The following is an 18,074-nucleotide window of genomic DNA, read 5'->3' as shown; positions in this document are numbered from 1 at the left end:
AAATATAACCTATATTTTAATTTTAATACTCATTTAATGATAATATTAATAATAATAATAATATTTTTAAAATAAGGTTTTAAAATAATGCATGTTTTATACATTTCCTAAAGAATATTTGCATTTTTTACATAAAACTAAACCATTTCCTGTAACATTTTTTTTTATCTCCACTCACCTGCGTGTTTTCACATCCTCGCGCGCGCTTGCTTCCTCGTGGATGCCGCCACGGCGCCACTCCCGCTTCCTCCTCCTCCGTTGTCGTGGCAACCCACAGAGCGCGTCTGCTGCTTCACAACGAAGAGGAAGATGGAGGAGAAAATTGTCGAGGCTGGTGTGTAATTACAGGCTTTATTTGGCTTTCCGAGCGCTGTTATTCATGTTAAGACACCGGGAGTGATGCTAAATTAGCTTAAAAACGTTTGTTTATCTCTGTAGTCTCGCTCCTGACGCTGCAGCTCACAGCAGCTAGCATGCACGAGGATGTAAACAAACCTAGACCTGTGCTTTGCTAGCTTTTACCTTTACCTGCGTTCATAATTGCATCCCCGGGTGGGAGAACAACGTAAACCCGCGACGGAAACATTTTAATATCAGGGCTTTTATGTTAAGGCGAAGCACCTATTAGATGTGAAAGAGCTCCACCAGCACAGGTGCACTACTGGGAAAATGTGTTAGCTAGCTGTGCTGCTGCTAGCCTTTAGCCTGACAGGTTCACCTTCGGTTCCTGAGATAAATGCAGAGCATAGCAGTGTCTGAACTTCAACCACAGAACTTAAAGTTAATCTATGACACTTTTTTTGGCAATATTTTATTGTCCTAATTAAAAACTAACAAAATATACACTGTTAATTTAGCTTTTATTTCTTTGTTAGTGTGTGTTTTTTTATGACAATATTTTTTAGATTAACATTTTTTCTAATGCTATCAAATACTTCGTAAAGACCTTTAAGTAGCTTATACGTTTAAATTAAGAAAGTCACTGTTTCTATATTATTTTCTAAAAATGTGTTGTATTTGTGACCGTAGCATTACAGTTTGCAGGGACCACAAGCCACAAATTTCTAATGTCCAGAGACAAAAGTTGGTGACCACGAATGATAAACAGTCCAGTTCTGAACACAGGAATAAATTTAAAAAAATCCCAATAGACTTAAAATTAAGCAAATAATTGTTTTTAATGTCTTTTATCTCTGTCTCATCTGTCCCAGTATTTTATTTTTTCTGTTTGTTTTTTAGTTCTCTGTCTACTTTTTTCTTAATTCTTTCTTCTGTGTTTTATAAATTTACTGTTGTGTTTTTCTTTTGACAAACCCTGTTGTGTTATTTCTGTGTCTGCTGTTGTCTGACTTCTGCCATTCTTTCTGTAATGATTTAACTTTTCTGTTTACATAGATACCATCAACCTGATCTATAAAGACTATAGAAATTAGCCTAAAATGCTAAAATTATATTTATTTGCATTTTTAAATAAAAATTGTTCTACAGATAGAAAACAGAATGAAAACTTGGTAATCACAGGTAGAAATATTAAGAGTTTTTTTGTCTTTTTAAGCACTGAATCTTCCCTATCTGTGCTCTAAACACAGTTAATTTGTCACAGGACATCATTTCAAGTAATATTTTTTTAAAATATCTTTTAATTTATCTTATTGTATGTTTTATGTCTGTGGGCGCTCCTTACTGCACTTAATATTATGTTATTTTTCATGATGTGATGTATGTGACAAATGTCTCATCTAGTTTCCTCAATGTTTCAGGGGTAGTTTGGGGGGCCTAATTTATTTTGTGTCTTTCATGAAGCTGGGAAATCATTGATTTTTTTTTATTTCAAACATATAAAACATTACAAAAAAGACAAAAATCAAAGCAATAACCCGAATTCAGTAAAAACATGTATGAGAATGGAATAGGCAGAAGCAAATGCTTATTTAAGCCTTTCCCTTTGCGTCTTTTTCCAGTAACTTAAGTGATTCATAATATATAGATCTAAACAATATGAGACAATATTTGCTCTTTTTACATGTAAATCCTATTAGTTGTTATCCACAGCTACAATTTCACAATCAAAAATTGTTTAAATCATAATTGTTGTTCTTCCAGCTTCTCTTTAATTTTGATAACAAACAAAACTATGAATTTGACAAATGAACAAATGGCAAAGCAGAAAATACCCTGAGAGAAAAGCAACAAATAAATAACATCAGCTAAACACTTCAGTGTCTGCTCTGCTACACAACTCTTCCAAATTAACCTATACAGGCTTTTTTTTAATTAAAATTTAAATAGAAAATGAAATCTTTATCTTTTATCTAAATCTTAGGTGTCTGGCACTGGATGTTCGATTTAATGTGCAAACAAAAGACTAATGTTATTAAACTGGGTATTATTATCCATTTCCCAAATATATCAAATTGGTGCATTTATTTACTTATTTTTTCATTTTAAAATATCTTGATTAGTTTTTTTATTGCATTGCAGCATTTATTTCTATTAATATTACAATATATTTATCATGTATGTTTTTTCTTTTGTATTCTTTTATTATTAGCTGAAATAGGTAAAAGATAAAAAATGATTACGTATTGAAAGAAACAGTATTGACTGTTATTTCTTGTGAGATAAGACAAATTGGTATTTAAAGAAAATACATTTGTCTGCTGCATTATTTTCATAGATGGTGAAACGGGCGCCGAAGACGCCCTGGTGGGAAACGTCAATAAGCTGATGGTGACCCCGCCCGGATACTCAGGAGCGCCGCGGAAAGGACACCTGGTGTTTGATGCCTGCTTTGAGAGTGGTAAGTCGACCTAAAACTAAACAGTGATCAGTGTAATAATGCTTCTGTCACATAGAAAGGACATGAACGTGGTGCAGATGTATGCTTGATCTGGATGAGTAAAAGTCTTTTTTTGTGGAAAAAAGTGAGCTATAACTAAGGTTTGAATGCTTTTTTTTAATAAAGTTTGGTCGTCTTTAAACATACATAAGGATACCAGATACTTGTGACAGTAACTTTTAACTTCATTGCATGTTTGATATGAATACATTAAGTTTTGTTTTGTTTTATTTTTGCTACAGTTACTGTAAAACATGTAGAAATAAATTAAAAAAAATTAAATTTTGAGATTTGGAGATGGAACCATAATCTTGTTGACATGCATCAGTTGCTGTGTTTCCTTACACAAATGTGCAAAACTTTATCGAAATGTCGAAAGAAAACAATTTCACTATTACACCATTTCCAATAATTCCATTATTTCCATTATTAAGTCATTCAGAAATACGGATGTGAAGAATACTTTGATTCACAGAAGACACATTCAGATTTCTGTTACGATACTAGAGCTCATCATCATCTATCAAAGGAGACGTCGGCGTCTCATTCAGGCCGTGGAGCGGCGAGCTACGCTGGAGTGACTACGGATGAAGAGATTTTGAACTTTTAATGAGCTGTGATGCTTGGGTACCTCTTGTTGCGCTAAAAAGTGGTATCTGTTTTCGCATGACTCATTTAATTCGAAAAAAGTTTTTCCAATTCAGTTTTGCGAAATATTTCATTCTGATATGTCTCAAAAACCACCTCCTCCAAGCACAAAAACATTTTTTGATTAATGCGAGTTTTTCCAAAATTGTAAAGTTTCCATTTGGGAAATTATTTTGCACAATTTCATAGTCAATGGAAACGCAAAAGATTTTTATTTTACTTGATTAATCATGATAACACAGGACAGTCTTTTTTTATTTCATGAATTTGTTGTTTCCCAAAACAAAGTATAAACACCTAATATTCGCCTTTATATCTGCCAAAATCTTTAAATTTAAAGATAATTTTCTGACAAATAGAACAAAACAGAACAGGAGGAGATGGAAAAAGTTTGCCGCCCAGTGGCCTTATGGTAGAGTGTTCGCCCTGATATTGGAAGGTTGTGAGTTCAAATCCATGCCAAATCATACCAAAGACTCTAATGAAACCTAAAGCCTCCCAGGTTGACACTCAGTATTCAGGGGTTGGATTGGAGGGGGTTAAACCACCAAATGTTTCACGAGCTCGGCTGTGTCTTCAGTTACCACTCTCACGGGGAATGGCGTTCTAAACAGGAAGTACCCAGAAAGCCACAATCCCATAGATGTCTATAGAGAAATAAACAGCTATTACTCAGTCACTCTGTTTTTTAGAATAACCATTCTTGCTCTAATGTCCATTTTAACATGTTTTTGAACAAAAAAAAAAAAAAAAACAATTAATGATATATTTTCTCTATTGCAAGATATTTATGTTATAAACTAGCCAATCAGAGGCCTCAATAAGAGCAGGTGGTGCCCTCTGGCCCCCCCTCAAACATTTAAAGGGTTTGATTGATGGATTCAAAGACCAATCACCGATCACTAACGTTGTCCGGCCCCAAAATGGAAAAATCAGGCTACATCCGTACCGTAGAAAAATGGCGACTGAATTGACTTAATTTCGTCAGAACCCGAGGTAAGGCATTTTCTATCGGTGATGTCACAGCCTTGTTTTGTCCGTCTCTCTTTCTGTCAGTTGTGATAACTGTTGGGACTTTAACTTAACCTTAAGTTTATTTTTGGGTAATAAAACCGCCCATACTCACTTCCCGGCACAGAGGTGGAGGGTTGATGGTTTGGGCAAACAGAGAGATAAACATTGTACAATTCTGTTATTACGTTGAGTAAAGCATCTATTTTGAAGATGCATTTTTAAAATGATGTGTTTAATAAATCATTTTAATTACAAACAATTTCCTTAAAGGCATAAAGATATTTGAACCAATGGGAACGTATTTTGTTCAGACCTTCACCCTGAAAAACCTCCAGCCATGCAGGACGGCAGACATCTCCACGGCTGTCATTGAGTATTGACTTTGGGGTTGGGTTCTCGTGGTAGTGATGTTTCATACTCCCGCAGATATTCCTATTTTAGTTTCTGCAACCTGAGACCCCTTTTCTTTTTTTTTTTTTTTTTTTGTGCCAAATTGGATTTTTGGTCAGCTTACTAAATTAACTCCATGTAATAATAACTAATACCGTTTTTGTTTCCTGAGTTTATCGTTATTATTCAAAAGAAAATTATCCTACAAGATTTTTTTAAGGTTGTAAAACATGGAAGGACATTTACATTTGCATGCCTTTTATAAGAATGTGAAGGTCAGTGCATTTATACGGAGGTAGTGAGTACATATGTGAATGTGTAGAATTGTGCTGAGATATCAGTATATCTGATTTTGGGGTTTTGCTGTTTTCTCAGATGACACGGCCAGAGGAGCAGAAACAGTGATTAATGGGTGCTTAGCTCTCACAATGAGATCAGCTAACATATGAGTATTCCTGCCCCTGGATCTATCTGCTGAATGATTTATGAAACTGATATTAATCTCTTTCCATTAAATGCATTACCAAAGTTAGAATCAAGCATGAAGGGATGTTTGTTAGATACAGTAACGTCAACTAAATATGTGGCTGGATATGAATGTCACTAGGTTTATCTGCTTTATTAATGTTACATCCCAGCCAGCAAGGCCAAGTGGGTCTCATAAGGTTTAAAAGTGGGCAGAAAATGTGGCCCCAATCTGGTGTGTCCACAGTTTCTGTGGTGGCCCCACCTGTGTTTGCCCACATTAGTTTAGGTGGGCACTTTGTGGGTTGGCTAGCTGTGCTAGCTTGTCTCCTGGTGGACGGGGTAGCATACTAGCAAGCCACACTGTATTGAGCTAGCGAGCTGCGCTGTTTCAAGCTAGCAAGCTCCGCTGTAGCAACTCAGTTGTACCGAGCTAGCAAGCTCTATTGTATCAGGCTAGCGAGCTCCGCTGTATCAAGCTAGCGAGTTCTGCTGTATCAAACTCAGTTGTAGTGAGTTATCAAAGACTGCAGCAGCAAGCTAGCGAGCTAGACGGTACTAAGCTGCATTGTAGAGAGCTCCGGTGTATCGAGCTAGCAAGCTCCACTGTATTGAGCTAGCAAGCTCCACTGTTTCAAGCTAGCAAGCTCCGCTGTAGCAACTCAGTTGCTAGCAAGCTCTTTTGAATCAAGCTAGAGAGCTCTGGTGTATCGAGCTAGCGAGGTCAGCTGTATCAAACTAGAGAGCTCTGCTGTAGCGAGCTAGCAAGCTCCACTGTAGGGAGCTCCACTATATCAAGCTAGCGAAGGTCATGTGTATTAAGCTAGCGAGCTCCGCTGCATTGAGCTAGCGAGCTCCGCTGTATTGAGCTAGCAAGCTCAGCTGAAAGCGAGGTCTGCTGAATCAAGCTAGCGAGCTCCGGTGTATCAAGCTAGCGAGTTCTGCTGTAGCAAACTCAGTTGTAGCGAGTTATCAAAGTCCGCTGTAGCAAGCTAGCGAGCTAGGCGGTACTAAGATCCATTGTAGAGAGCTCCGGTGTATCGAGCTAGCGAGCTCCACTGTATTGAGATAGCAAGCTCTGCTGTTGCAAGTTCCACTGTTGTGAGCTCCGGTGTATCAAGGTAGCGACCCCTGCTGTAACAAGCTTGTGAGCTCCGCTGTAGCGATCTAGCGAGCTCCGTTTTGCCCCGGGAGGCTGGCCAGCGTAGCCAGCCCATCCACTGAGGGTCCACTTAAGCCAATGTGGACAAACACTGGTGGGGCCACGACAGAAACTGTTGACAAACTAATTTGGGGCCCACATTTTCTGCGCACTTTTAATGCTCGTGCTCTCTTATTGGACAAGGTGGACAGGACTGCATGTCTGTCATTGGACACCAGTAAAGATCGACAATAATTGAAAAAAAAAAAAAGTGCAGTGCACTGTCTAGTGGGCTTCAGATGACCCCACTTTTAATGCAAACAAGCCTAGGTGAGCAGAAGGGTTAAACCACATGGGGGCCACCCGGCCTTGCTGGCTGGGTTCACTTTAACTCTGTCCTTCTTTATGTTTCCATAGTTTTTAATAGAACATTTTCTGATCTCAAACATAAAAAGAATTGCTAATTGCTACAATAATTACCAACATTGATCTAATTAGGACGACAGCATAATAGTTTTGTTTGTGGTCACCCTTCATAGTTTAAAGGTCGATGTTTTTTCCTGGAATGTATCTGATATTTCTCATTTCCTCTTCACAAGAGAAGTGGAAAAGCGTCTTTCTTGTCTTTGCTTTTCAAAGCTCTTGAATGGGTCTTTTATGACAGATGTTGCACGTTTTACTACTCACCGACTGCATATCTGAAAAAGCCACTTCAATTTGATGTACATCAGAAATCCATACAGATTTATGATTTTGTATGGGTATTACTGCTGTTTTTATCCCTGTATATATTCTTATCAAACATAGATTTTGTTTGTTGTGTTGTTATAGCAGAATAACATCTAATTGGTTTATTAAAAATGGCTATATAAGCTGTTTGGCAAAGGTATAACGCCTCATTTACATTTAGATGGGCCCTAATTCACTTACATGCCAGTGCTGTGCTGATCAAGTCAGTAATGGTTTACTGATTTACATACAGTAAATGTCTCATCCAACAGGTCTTCCATAGCAGTCACTCTAAACCAGTAAAAGCCTGGTAATGCTGTAATGTTAATGTTGGATGTAGGAGAAGCAGAACATTGCCGACTTCTTTGCTTTTGTTAAGTCTGTGATACACGTGTGAATGTTTACAGCAGCAGTGAGGTTAAATTTATCTGGGATGATTTTAATGCTATTTTTAATGGTATAAATGCTTCTATCTATTTTAAAAATTGAGTTTTTATAATAATATGCAGTGTGGCAAAAAAAGTATTTAGTCAGCCTTCAATTGTGCAAGTTCTCCCACTTATAAAGATAAGAGCCCTGTACTTTTCATCATAGATATACCCCAACTATAAGAAAAAAAAATAGAAAAAAAAAATCCAGAAAATCCTATTGTCTGATTTTTAAGAATGTATTTTTAAATGATGGTGAAAAATAAGTATTGGTAAATAACAAAAGTTCATCTCAATACTTTGTTCTATACCCTTTGTTGGCAATGACAGCAGTCAAACATTTTCTGTAAGTCTTCACAAGGTTTTCACAAACTGTTGCTGGTATTTTGGTCCATTCCTCCATGCAGATCTACTCTAGAGCAGTGATGTTTAGGGTTGTTGCTGGGCAACACTGCTGATTACCTGGATCAGGGGTGTTTGGCCAACAAGAAGCTCCATGGCAGCTTGGTTGGAAAACATGTAGGACACCGGCCCTCAACGGCTGGAGTTTGACACCCGTGCTTTACACGGATCAGTTGCCCTAAAAAACAGCCCCAAAGCATGATGCTTCCACCCCCATGCTTTACAGTAGGTATGGTGTTCTTTGGATGCAACTCAGCATTCTTTCTCCTCCAAACAGTAGATGTCTTACCAAAAAGTTCTATTGTGGTTTCATCAGACTATAGGACATTCTCCCAATCCTCTTCTGGATCATCCAAAAACTCTCTAGCAAACTTTAGACGAGCCTGCACATTTTTTAACAGGGGGACACGTCTGACACTGCAGGGTTTGAGTCCCTGCATTAAGCGGCGTAGTGTGTTACTGATAGTAGCCTTTGTTACTTTGGTCCCAGCTCTCTGCAGCTCATTCACTAGGTCCCCCCGTGGGGTGGACCTGATCTTTTTGACCTCATGGGATGAGATCCCGCAGGGAGCCCAAGATAGAGGAGGATTATCAGTTGTCTTGTTTGTCTTCCATTTCCTAATAATTGGTCCCACAGTTGATTTATTCACACCAAACTGCTTACCTATTGCAGATTGAGTCTTCCCAGGTGAACAATTTTGTTTCTGGTGTCCTTAGACAGCTCTTTGGTCTAGGCCATAGTGGAGTTTGGAGAGTGATTGTTTAAGGTTGTGGACAGGTGTCTTTTATGTAGATAATGAGTTCAAACAGGTCACATTAACGAGTGAAGGACAGAGCATCCTCTTACAGAAGAAGTGTCAGGAGTCAGAGTTCTGTCTCCCCCTCTGGCCACTGGCGGAAGCTGTCTCCAGAGTATTGAACATACTCCCATCTCCCAGCTGCCCCAGTGCTCACTCCCCAGATGCCACTCAGCTGACTCTCATCTGACAATCTCCCATCTGTTACTTAAGCAGTGCACAGCAGTGCACCTTGTTCTGTGTGAAGTATTGTTTTGTGCCAATCTCCCTGCATTACCGAGCGTTTTTACCTGGACCAGATCTTCTGTTTCTGACCCTGCTTATTTTCTGATTGCCCGCCGCCTGCCCTGACCCTCGCCTGGACTTGCACATCTCTTGTCTCTTCTTGAATGACCCCATGCTTGTGATTGACCTCTGCCTGTCTCACCCTGATTTAGCTTTGTGGACTTGTAGCCGTTCTTCTTTCCTGTCTGAACTAATAAACCTGTTGCAGGTGGAACCAGCTATCTGCCTGTTTTTGACAAGAAGTTACAGATCTATGTGAGACGGAAATCTTGCTCGTTTGTAGGTGATCAAATACTTATTTTCCACTGTATATTGAAATATATATATATTTTTAAATCAGACAATGTGATTTTCTGTTTTTTTTTTCTTATTTCGCCTCTCAAAATGGAGGTATACCTGTGATGACAATTACAGGCCTTTGTCAAATTTTCAGTGGAAGAACTTGCACAATTGGTGGCTGACTAAATACTATTTCCCCCACTGTAGAAGATACATAGCTTTATTTTTAAGTGAAATAAAAAATGGATCCTGTTGATTGCTAGTTGTTTTGTTAAATAAACTGGACATTTTTGGTTATGTCACAGAAGTATTGTTTTCTGACTGCATCGTCTCAGTGTTGCTGACTCGAGCAGCATCTGGAGGAACAAAGGATTACAGTGAAGTCATATTGTTGGGTTGTACCTCTGGTCTGTGCTCCAGATGTAATTAAGCACTCATTGATTCATAAGACGCTCTGCTGACAATGACTTGACGGTCAAAGAAAGTCCCCATGGGTGACAAGCGCTTAATGGGATCTATTGATAAGCACAACTCATAGATTTATCTGGCTATACAGTCAATCCACTCAATACAGTCCTGTTCAAACTAAAGAGCAGATTCGCACCGACTCTTCTCAGGTCAACAACAATCAAGGTCAGGGACCTAAATGTATTTTTCTCCTCTCAGTAATTAACCAGATTTGTTCTCAGTTTAATGAAAAGTAAAGAATAATAAACACAAGTGATGGTTGTATCTGGGGCTGGACGATAAAACGATACATATTGCGATATAACTTTTTCTCAAAAGAAAAATAAGTCTATTGCAAAAGACTTTTATTTTGAAGGGTCTGAAATTAACCAGATTTATTCTCAATCTAATAAAAAGTGAACAAAAATGAACACATGTGATGGTTGTATCTGGGGCTGGGCGATAAAACGATAATATATATCGCGATAGAACTTTTTCTTGATAGAAAAATGACTATTGGGATAGACTTTTATTTTCAAGGGTCCTAAATTAACACTCGCTAGTTGCAAGCATTTTCTCTTTGTTGGCGAGTAAAAGTTAGACGGTTAGCTGTCTCTTGCCACATGGCAAGTAATTGACTATGTAAAATCAGTCACGTTTATTAGTGGGATACCACGAGATTTGAGTCGCGACCCACGAGATTTGGTCGTGATCCACAAGGTTTGGTCATTACTCATGAGATTTGGTCGTGACCCACGAGATTTGGTTACGACCCACGAGATTTGAGTTGCGACCCACAAGATTTGGTCGGGACCCACAAGATTTGGTCTCAACCCATGAGATTTAGTCGCGACCCATGAGATTTAGTCGCGACCTACGAGATCTGGTTGCGACCCACAAGATTTGAGTTGCGACCCACAAGATTTGGTCGTGACCCACGAGATTTGGTCACAACCCATGAGATTTAGTCGCAACCCACGAGATTTGGCTGCGACCCACGAGATTTGAGTTGCGACCCTCAAGATTTGGTCGCGACCTACAAGATTTGGTCTCGACCCATGAGATTTAGTCGCGACTTACGAGATCTGGTTGCGACCCATGAGATTTGAGTTGCGACCCACAAGATTTGGTCGTGACCCACAAGATTTGGTTGCGACCCATGAGATTTAATCACGACTTACGTGATTTGGTTGCGACCCATGAGATTTGAGTTGCGACCTTTGAGATCTGGTTGCGACCCACGAGATTTGAGTTGCAACCCACGAGATTTGGTTGCGACCCACGAGATTTGGTCTCGACCCATGAGATTTAGTTGCAACCTACATGACTTGGTTGCGACCCACAAGATTTGAGTCGCGACCCATGAGATTTGGTAGCTGCTTTCAAGACGTAAGTCATTCGAGCCACAGGAAGTAGGTCAGAGCTGTTTGCAGCGCCAGTCCTTGCTGTTGTTAGCCCTCCTTTTGGTAAATTTACTTTGTCCTTTCCTCCCCTTCTGTCTGCACGCGAAACACTCCCCACCTCCGCGGTCACTGTGTAGCGTTTAGCCGCGACACATGTAGTGATTTTTGACCAGATCCTGTCAGAACTGGAACTGAACCGGATGTAGCAGCAACGGATAGTTGAATAAAAAGTGTTCATCGATTCAGATGAGCGAGAATGTGCATTGAGGCTTATTTATTAAACTATAACAGAATTAAACGTTTTGAATACGTTTCTCATTGACGGATTTCTGACCCCATAGTTTTAATCTTAAATTGTTATTAGTGTTGAGAACATTTCTACGTTAACGCACGCGATTAATCAAACAGAATTAACACGCTAATATTCATTAACACAAATTAACCTCGAGAAGCAGCAGTCCTTCACTTTTTCTCATCGATTTAGCCTTCCATGGCGTGTTTTTGATCAAAAGCTGCATAAAGTCATAACATTTACCTAGTAAAACATTATGCTTAATAATTATTAATCACCACACAAAAGTGTAATTAATTTGATTTTTTTTTTTATTGATTGATGTTCATTAAAAATAAAAATTCTAAATGTACATTTTTATGTGTGATTTTAAATTGCAATTTTTCATAGATAATAGGTGCCCGGCAAATACCGTAACAAAAAAGAGTTAATTGCGATTAATCGCAGTTAATTTTTTCCTTGGTTTACGATTAATTTGTAAATTTTTTTAATGAATTCCCGGCTCTAATTATATATATACATATATATATTGTTGGTTTTTGGAAGTTAATATCTTACATCAAACTTACTGTTTCATCCTTAAAACATCCTTTTCCGAAACACTTTACCCTCTAACTCTATTTTTATTTTATTTTATTTGCCTCCAAACAGTGTTTAATGCATTCAGACCCGAGGCATCTTTAAGAATAGTAACATCTGATCCTGTATGTTTCATCAGGCCTAAATGAGTTAATATGTCTGGACCAATCTCCTCTCAGGGACTGATGTCCTACAGATGCTCACATCAAAATAAAAGCTGAACGAGGAACACTGAATGGATAAAAGGAGGTTTAACTCTAAAGAAACGGGACTGAAGAAAAAAAAATCTACTTAGTTATACTTCGCTCTCAAGCTGGTTTCCAGATAATGCAGTCAGGCCTATCAGAAGATATTTATGTACTTTAGAGTACCTCTGAATCAGGATAGCAGAGTTTCCATTGATTAAAGAAGAGGAGAAACATTTTCACAATCAAGCCAAATGAGTGGCTTGGAGAGGCTGGAGCTCGCTGTGTTCCACAGCTCTCAGCATTTCTCCGACTCCCTCCTTGATGAAACTGCACGAGGAGACACCGCGCCTCCTCCACTTCCCTTTAGCATATCTTTATTACAATAAATCTACCTCAAGAAGGGGCTACCTGGAGTTGTTTAGTGCACAGTAATGGTCTTTGGGTGGGAAGAACATAGGAAAGACCTTAAGATGAATTTCCCAAAGGAGGATCCCCTTGTCTGAATAGTTGAGAGCACTCCTGACATGTGATGTATTGAAAGGCACTCCTGATTTCTCGGTCTAACATGTCCTCGGCAGCAGAGGGGTTTCTGCGAAATGCCCTCTCCAGTCCTCCTCCTCCTCAAATGGATTCCCCTCCTTTCTCTTTCTGGAGGAGTCAGGAGCAGAGTATGTTTATAAAGTGCAGCAGTCTTTGGCAAGGCCAATGGTTTATGCTATTTATTGGCTGTTTGTATCCATAAGAGATAAATCTTTAATAATATTATGTATTTTATCACCCCCCCATCCTGTCTTTGACTTTCCCCAGACACAAATTGTCGCCTTTATTACTTTTTTATGCTGTTTCATGTGATGTAGCTTGGAAGATAAATACTTGACCCTCAGTGTGAGTTTCCATCAAGTAGGCGAACATATATATATATATATAAACAAACTTACATTTTATAAGACTAACACAGAAGGACTGTTTATTAACTTTGAACTATGAACATACAGTCAGCTTTTCACTCCCCAAACTTTTTAGAAAAGCACTTGGATCCATGAAGTTTCCAGAAAAAATAGAACCTATATCTTGACGTTTTCTCTTTACCACAAGATGACTTACTTTGCTCCACCAAAGTGCATTTGTAAGTAAAGACAAGATCATTAAACTTGTTTAACTTTTATTAAGAACATAAAAATTCTGAAAAAAAAACAATATTTCCTTTTCTAATCAAAAATCTTTCACAGCCTCAAAAGGGGTACCTTTTTATTGATCTCAAAAACCTTAAATACGATAATGTTACGTTTTTTTCATTAGACGAGCTTTAATGAAACGCTCTTTAACTCACGTCAGACGAAATAGTGTTTAGCTAACAACTGAACATGTTAGACCGCCTCATTCTCCTCCACAGAATACGGTCTCAAGTCCTTCGCTATGAAAGCTCCGATTGACTTTGTTCTTCGCTTTGCCTTTTCGGACGACTGTGGAAGTGTCTTTTTTATATCCAAAGTGGGTTTTTGACCTCTGGAATTGATTTTGGTGCAACAGAACTTGCACCAATTGCCTTGCACCAAGCCACTTGTCCGTCGACACTGAAGTCAGGTTGGTAGTATGACGAGATCTGGAAGGTCAGCCCTGTTTGTGTGCTTTTCAAAAACGTCAGAGTGAAAAGCGCCCCATGTTTAGTTCTGCTCGGTACTTTTACTTTAAATTATAGTCTTTTTTGGATTATTGATTATTTAAAATTTCTAAAACGATTCAGAATTATCTATGGATCACAATCGATGCATCTAATAATCGATTTTTTTCCCTCACCCGTAATAAAAACACACCACATTGAAAATGATCATTCTCTTATTTAAACAGCCAATAAATAGCATACATTGATTAAATAAATAAATTGGACTTGAAATTGGTTTTATATTTTCTTTTCTTTTACGTGGGTGCACTCTGAAGCACAGAAGTTTACATTTAAATGTAAGTAATGACTATTTGTTGTAGCATGATGTTTTTAAAGTTAGAAAACCGCTGTTGTTTTGTATATTCAAGAACTGGAAGCTCCGGGCTAACGCTAGCAGACCGGTGATTATTGATGACGTCATCGAACGAAAGTCACGTCCAAAATATTAGACACTAGTTTTTCATAACCCTTCGTTTGGAGGGGAAGGGCTAAGGGAAGAATTTGGATTGGACCTTACTGTTTTAAATTATAAAATGTGTTGAGTTGTGTTTGTCTCTTGGCCAGGACTACTGCACATTTTTCCTGGCTAAGTAATGGATAAATTAAATAAAATACCGGGGGGCAATAATGTACTTCTTTTAAAATTACTATGGAAAGCTTAGTGAATCTCCCAAAACAAATCTGAATGTGACGGCGGTTTTACTAATATAAACAATATTAAAACAAGTTTAGATTTTTTGTGTCATCCCTTTAAAAAAATGAAAATGGACAAAATGAGAGTTTTTTTTTAGGAAAATCTATTCTAAATGATTAAAAAAAACAGTTTTCCCGACTTGATAATTTAATCCTGCTTGTTTCAAACCTTACTTTATAACCTGCCAGTGTTACGTTTGAGAATTTATATCGACTTAAATCAGCTGTCAAAACCAATCTGCTTAAAGCATTATTATTTAAGATTTAACATATTTCAGCTTTTTTTTTAATTGAGTTAGTGTAAGCATCTGCACTTTTCTAGGATTTTGTTAAATCCCTTTTGTCTGTGGATTTTAGGTCTTTTTTTCTGCTTTTCCAGCTGGTTTATTTCTGTTAATTCTCATTTAAGTTTGTAGTTTTTGGTGAGTAAGTGTTTGCTTCTGTTTCATTGTTTTACTCTTGTTCTGTGTGTCCTTTCTTTAGTTCTGTTACTTTAAGGTTAAGTGAATGATTTTATGTTCGAGTTTATTTATTAAAGTCTTGTTTTTGATTCTCTAAACCAGGAGTGTCAAACTCTATCGCACAAATCCAAAACACACCTTAGGTCGCGGGCCGAACAGGATAAACATTTATTGAAGACTATAAAACTACATTTTAAAACTTTAAAACCATAACTTTTTAATATAATTATGAACTAGATATATATCATTACCTGTGATAATGTTAGTGTGAATGCTGCAAGCTGAATTTGGCAGCTGAAGATGCTAGTGTTTATAGCTAAAGATGCTGAAAATTATAGCTAAAAACCTTGGTGCTGATGGCTGAAATCACTCAAGCTAATAGCTGAAAACGCTGAAGTTAATACCCTAAAAAAACTAAAACAAAAAAACAAGGTTAGCCAAAACAGCTAACATGTAGCTGACATATTTTGTAACTTCAAAATAGCCTAAAAAATCTTAGTAAATGCCAAAATAGTCCAAAAAGCTACCAGAATGATCATTTTTAAAGCTTTATAACAATAACTTTTTAAAATAATTATGAATAATAAAAAGACAGGAATATTATTCCAGAATAAATTAACTTAAACCGTAAATATCTTTCAACATTTTACTCTCCATAAAAATATATTTTGTCAAAATTATACAAGTTAGAAATGAGCTCAAGATAACACCGGGTCATTAATAAGAATAAAAGTTCTGGAGGACCGGATAGAATTACCTGGAGGGCCGGATGCGGCCCCCGGCCTTGACTTTGACACGTGCTCTAAACCATCGTTTCTGACAGCTGGAGCTGAAGAAAAGGCGTCATTTTAACATTTGTAAACACCAACAGTCATTCTGCCATGAAATAGGGGAAACGGCTTCACAGTTCTTCCATGAAACGAGGATCCATAATCTCCTATGACATTCAGGCGTGCTGCGAATGGTCACGTCTAATCACCAAGTGAACACATTGGCCGGGTTGTGCTGGTCAGAGACGCCACAAAGTGGTACAAACAACGTCTGTGTTTTGTAAGTTAATTGTTGATGGCTCAGATACAAGGCGCGCGCCGGAGATCCAGTCCCTACCTCATTTTCTTAAAATGTCACCAAATGCTAGCGGCATCAAGCTGTTTTGGAAATTTTGAGTAATGAAAGGGTTTGATTATCAACAGCACGCAGGGTGTGGCTGAGAGATTTGTAAAGGTTGAGGAGGAGACAACTCAGACACTTAATATTACAGGAAATGGCCTTTTCATAAAACAAACAACAGAGTTGTTGTTCCTCATGTGTAGTGATGGATGAGCAGCAACTCCGGCAGGTTTAACTTTGTTGTTTTTAAACTCCACCTCCAGGCTGTTTTTCTTTTCTAAATGTTCTTTGGAACATCGGCACTCATTGACTCATGGTCCGCCTCTGGCTTCGTGATACGAGTGTATCATAAGTTAAAATTACTGCAACTAGATTTCTTCATTTCATGAGTGGTGCAAGGCTCCAGCTGCTGTGATTCATCCAGTAATTTATTTCCAAGCAATTCCTGACACCATAAATACAGTCTCGGAGCAGACGTCTCATTTTTCTTCTGAGGCAAGTTTGGGGAAAAGGTGTGGATTTGTAATGCTTTAGCCTCTTCGTATTTTTCAAGCTGCCTGTGTTTATTTTGATGATTTATTTAGAAAATCGGCTTCATTGATGTGCCAGGGATTGTTTGGTGACATAAATTCACATATAGATAGACAGTGAAGGGGGAGAAACTGACAGGAAAATCCTTTCTGAAGAATATTTTGGCCCCAAAGGATATTTTCACAAACATCCAGCAGCTTCTGGTTGGACTAATTATCTCTAATGACTGTAATTCGTTTACTTTCTGCATCAATTCTTTATGTTAAAACCATCCTGCTGCTGCTTTATTATTAACCTGATGAGAGAGCGTGCCAACATGCAAATATGTTTGGAATATTTGCTGTTTTTTAATCATTAGTGTTCTTGAACATTTTCTCTTTACGAGCTTCCAGGTCAGTCCACAACTTTAATATTTCCTTTGAGTCACCTGTACAGATTTGTCCACATCTTCACCTGCAGAGCCTGTATCCACCTTTAGGACACTTGAGACTCTTAAAGTAACCGTACTTCTGTGTAAATAACAAACCTCAGTGAGGATTTTCTTCGTAACAGTAACTTGACCTGGGATTTTGAGACATGCTCTTTTCTTACTTGACCTTTCGACTTCATCTCTCAATTTCTGCAAACTAAGCTGATCAAGACGCAAAAACACACACAGAAAACCTCGAAAGGGCAATCAAATCATTTTAAGACGATGCCCCTTCGGCTGAGTAAATTCCAGCAGGTTTTGCGAGTGCGACTGATTTGTTTGAACAAGTTTGACTACTTCCAGGTCAGGTTCCATTTTCTGCCACATTGAGTTAATCTTATCTGCCTTATTCGGGAAGCCACAAACAGTGGGAGTCTCTTTTTCTTTTTAATGATCAAATCTATTTTCCAGCGGAAGGACATGTCTGCTTTTTAGATCAACACGTTAGGGCTTCTGTCAGATTTGTTGTGACCAGCATCTCTCTGCCTCTTTCATTTCTTTTCCTGTGGCCCTGTTGGTCTTAGCAAGTACGCGCCTCCCCTGCTTCACTTCTTTCCTCGTACCGGCTCCCTGTGTTTCTGAACTCATTACAGAGCAATCAGCCCCAGGCGTTAAAGTGTGCACCCAGAGGGAGCAATAACTGTAAATAAACACTACTGCAAGCTCTCTGATAACATGTAACCAAGATAATAACAGCCCTTCTTAGCAGGCCTGTTGACCTTCTCTTTGCCTTAGGCTTGTGAAGGACTCCTCAGCCCCCTGCACTTTTATCTCCAAACTCTTCTCCTCTCTTGTCCACCACGGGAGCTGCTGTGAGGATG

General features: G+C 38.3%; 1 protein-coding gene across 1 annotated transcript in view; it reads left to right on the top strand.

The window, feature by feature from the left end:
• The first annotated feature begins 209 nt into the window (after window positions 1-209).
• Window positions 210-18,074, top strand: part of agbl4 (ATP/GTP binding protein-like 4) — a 408,857-nt gene continuing 390,992 nt past the window's right edge. The window contains exons 1-2 of the mRNA XM_024278670.2: window positions 210-334; window positions 2,678-2,800. Of these exons, the coding sequence (XP_024134438.1) occupies window positions 310-334; window positions 2,678-2,800 (148 nt within the window). The 5' untranslated portion in view covers window positions 210-309. The remainder of the gene's footprint in view (window positions 335-2,677; window positions 2,801-18,074) is intronic.

The sequence above is a fragment of the Oryzias melastigma genome, linkage group LG4 (assembly GCF_002922805.2).
Source record: "Oryzias melastigma strain HK-1 linkage group LG4, ASM292280v2, whole genome shotgun sequence".
In the NCBI taxonomy this organism is placed as follows: domain Eukaryota; kingdom Metazoa; phylum Chordata; class Actinopteri; order Beloniformes; family Adrianichthyidae; genus Oryzias; species Oryzias melastigma.
The sequence above is the reverse complement of the archived record's forward strand: the minus strand, read 5'-3'. Positions and strand labels throughout refer to the sequence as shown.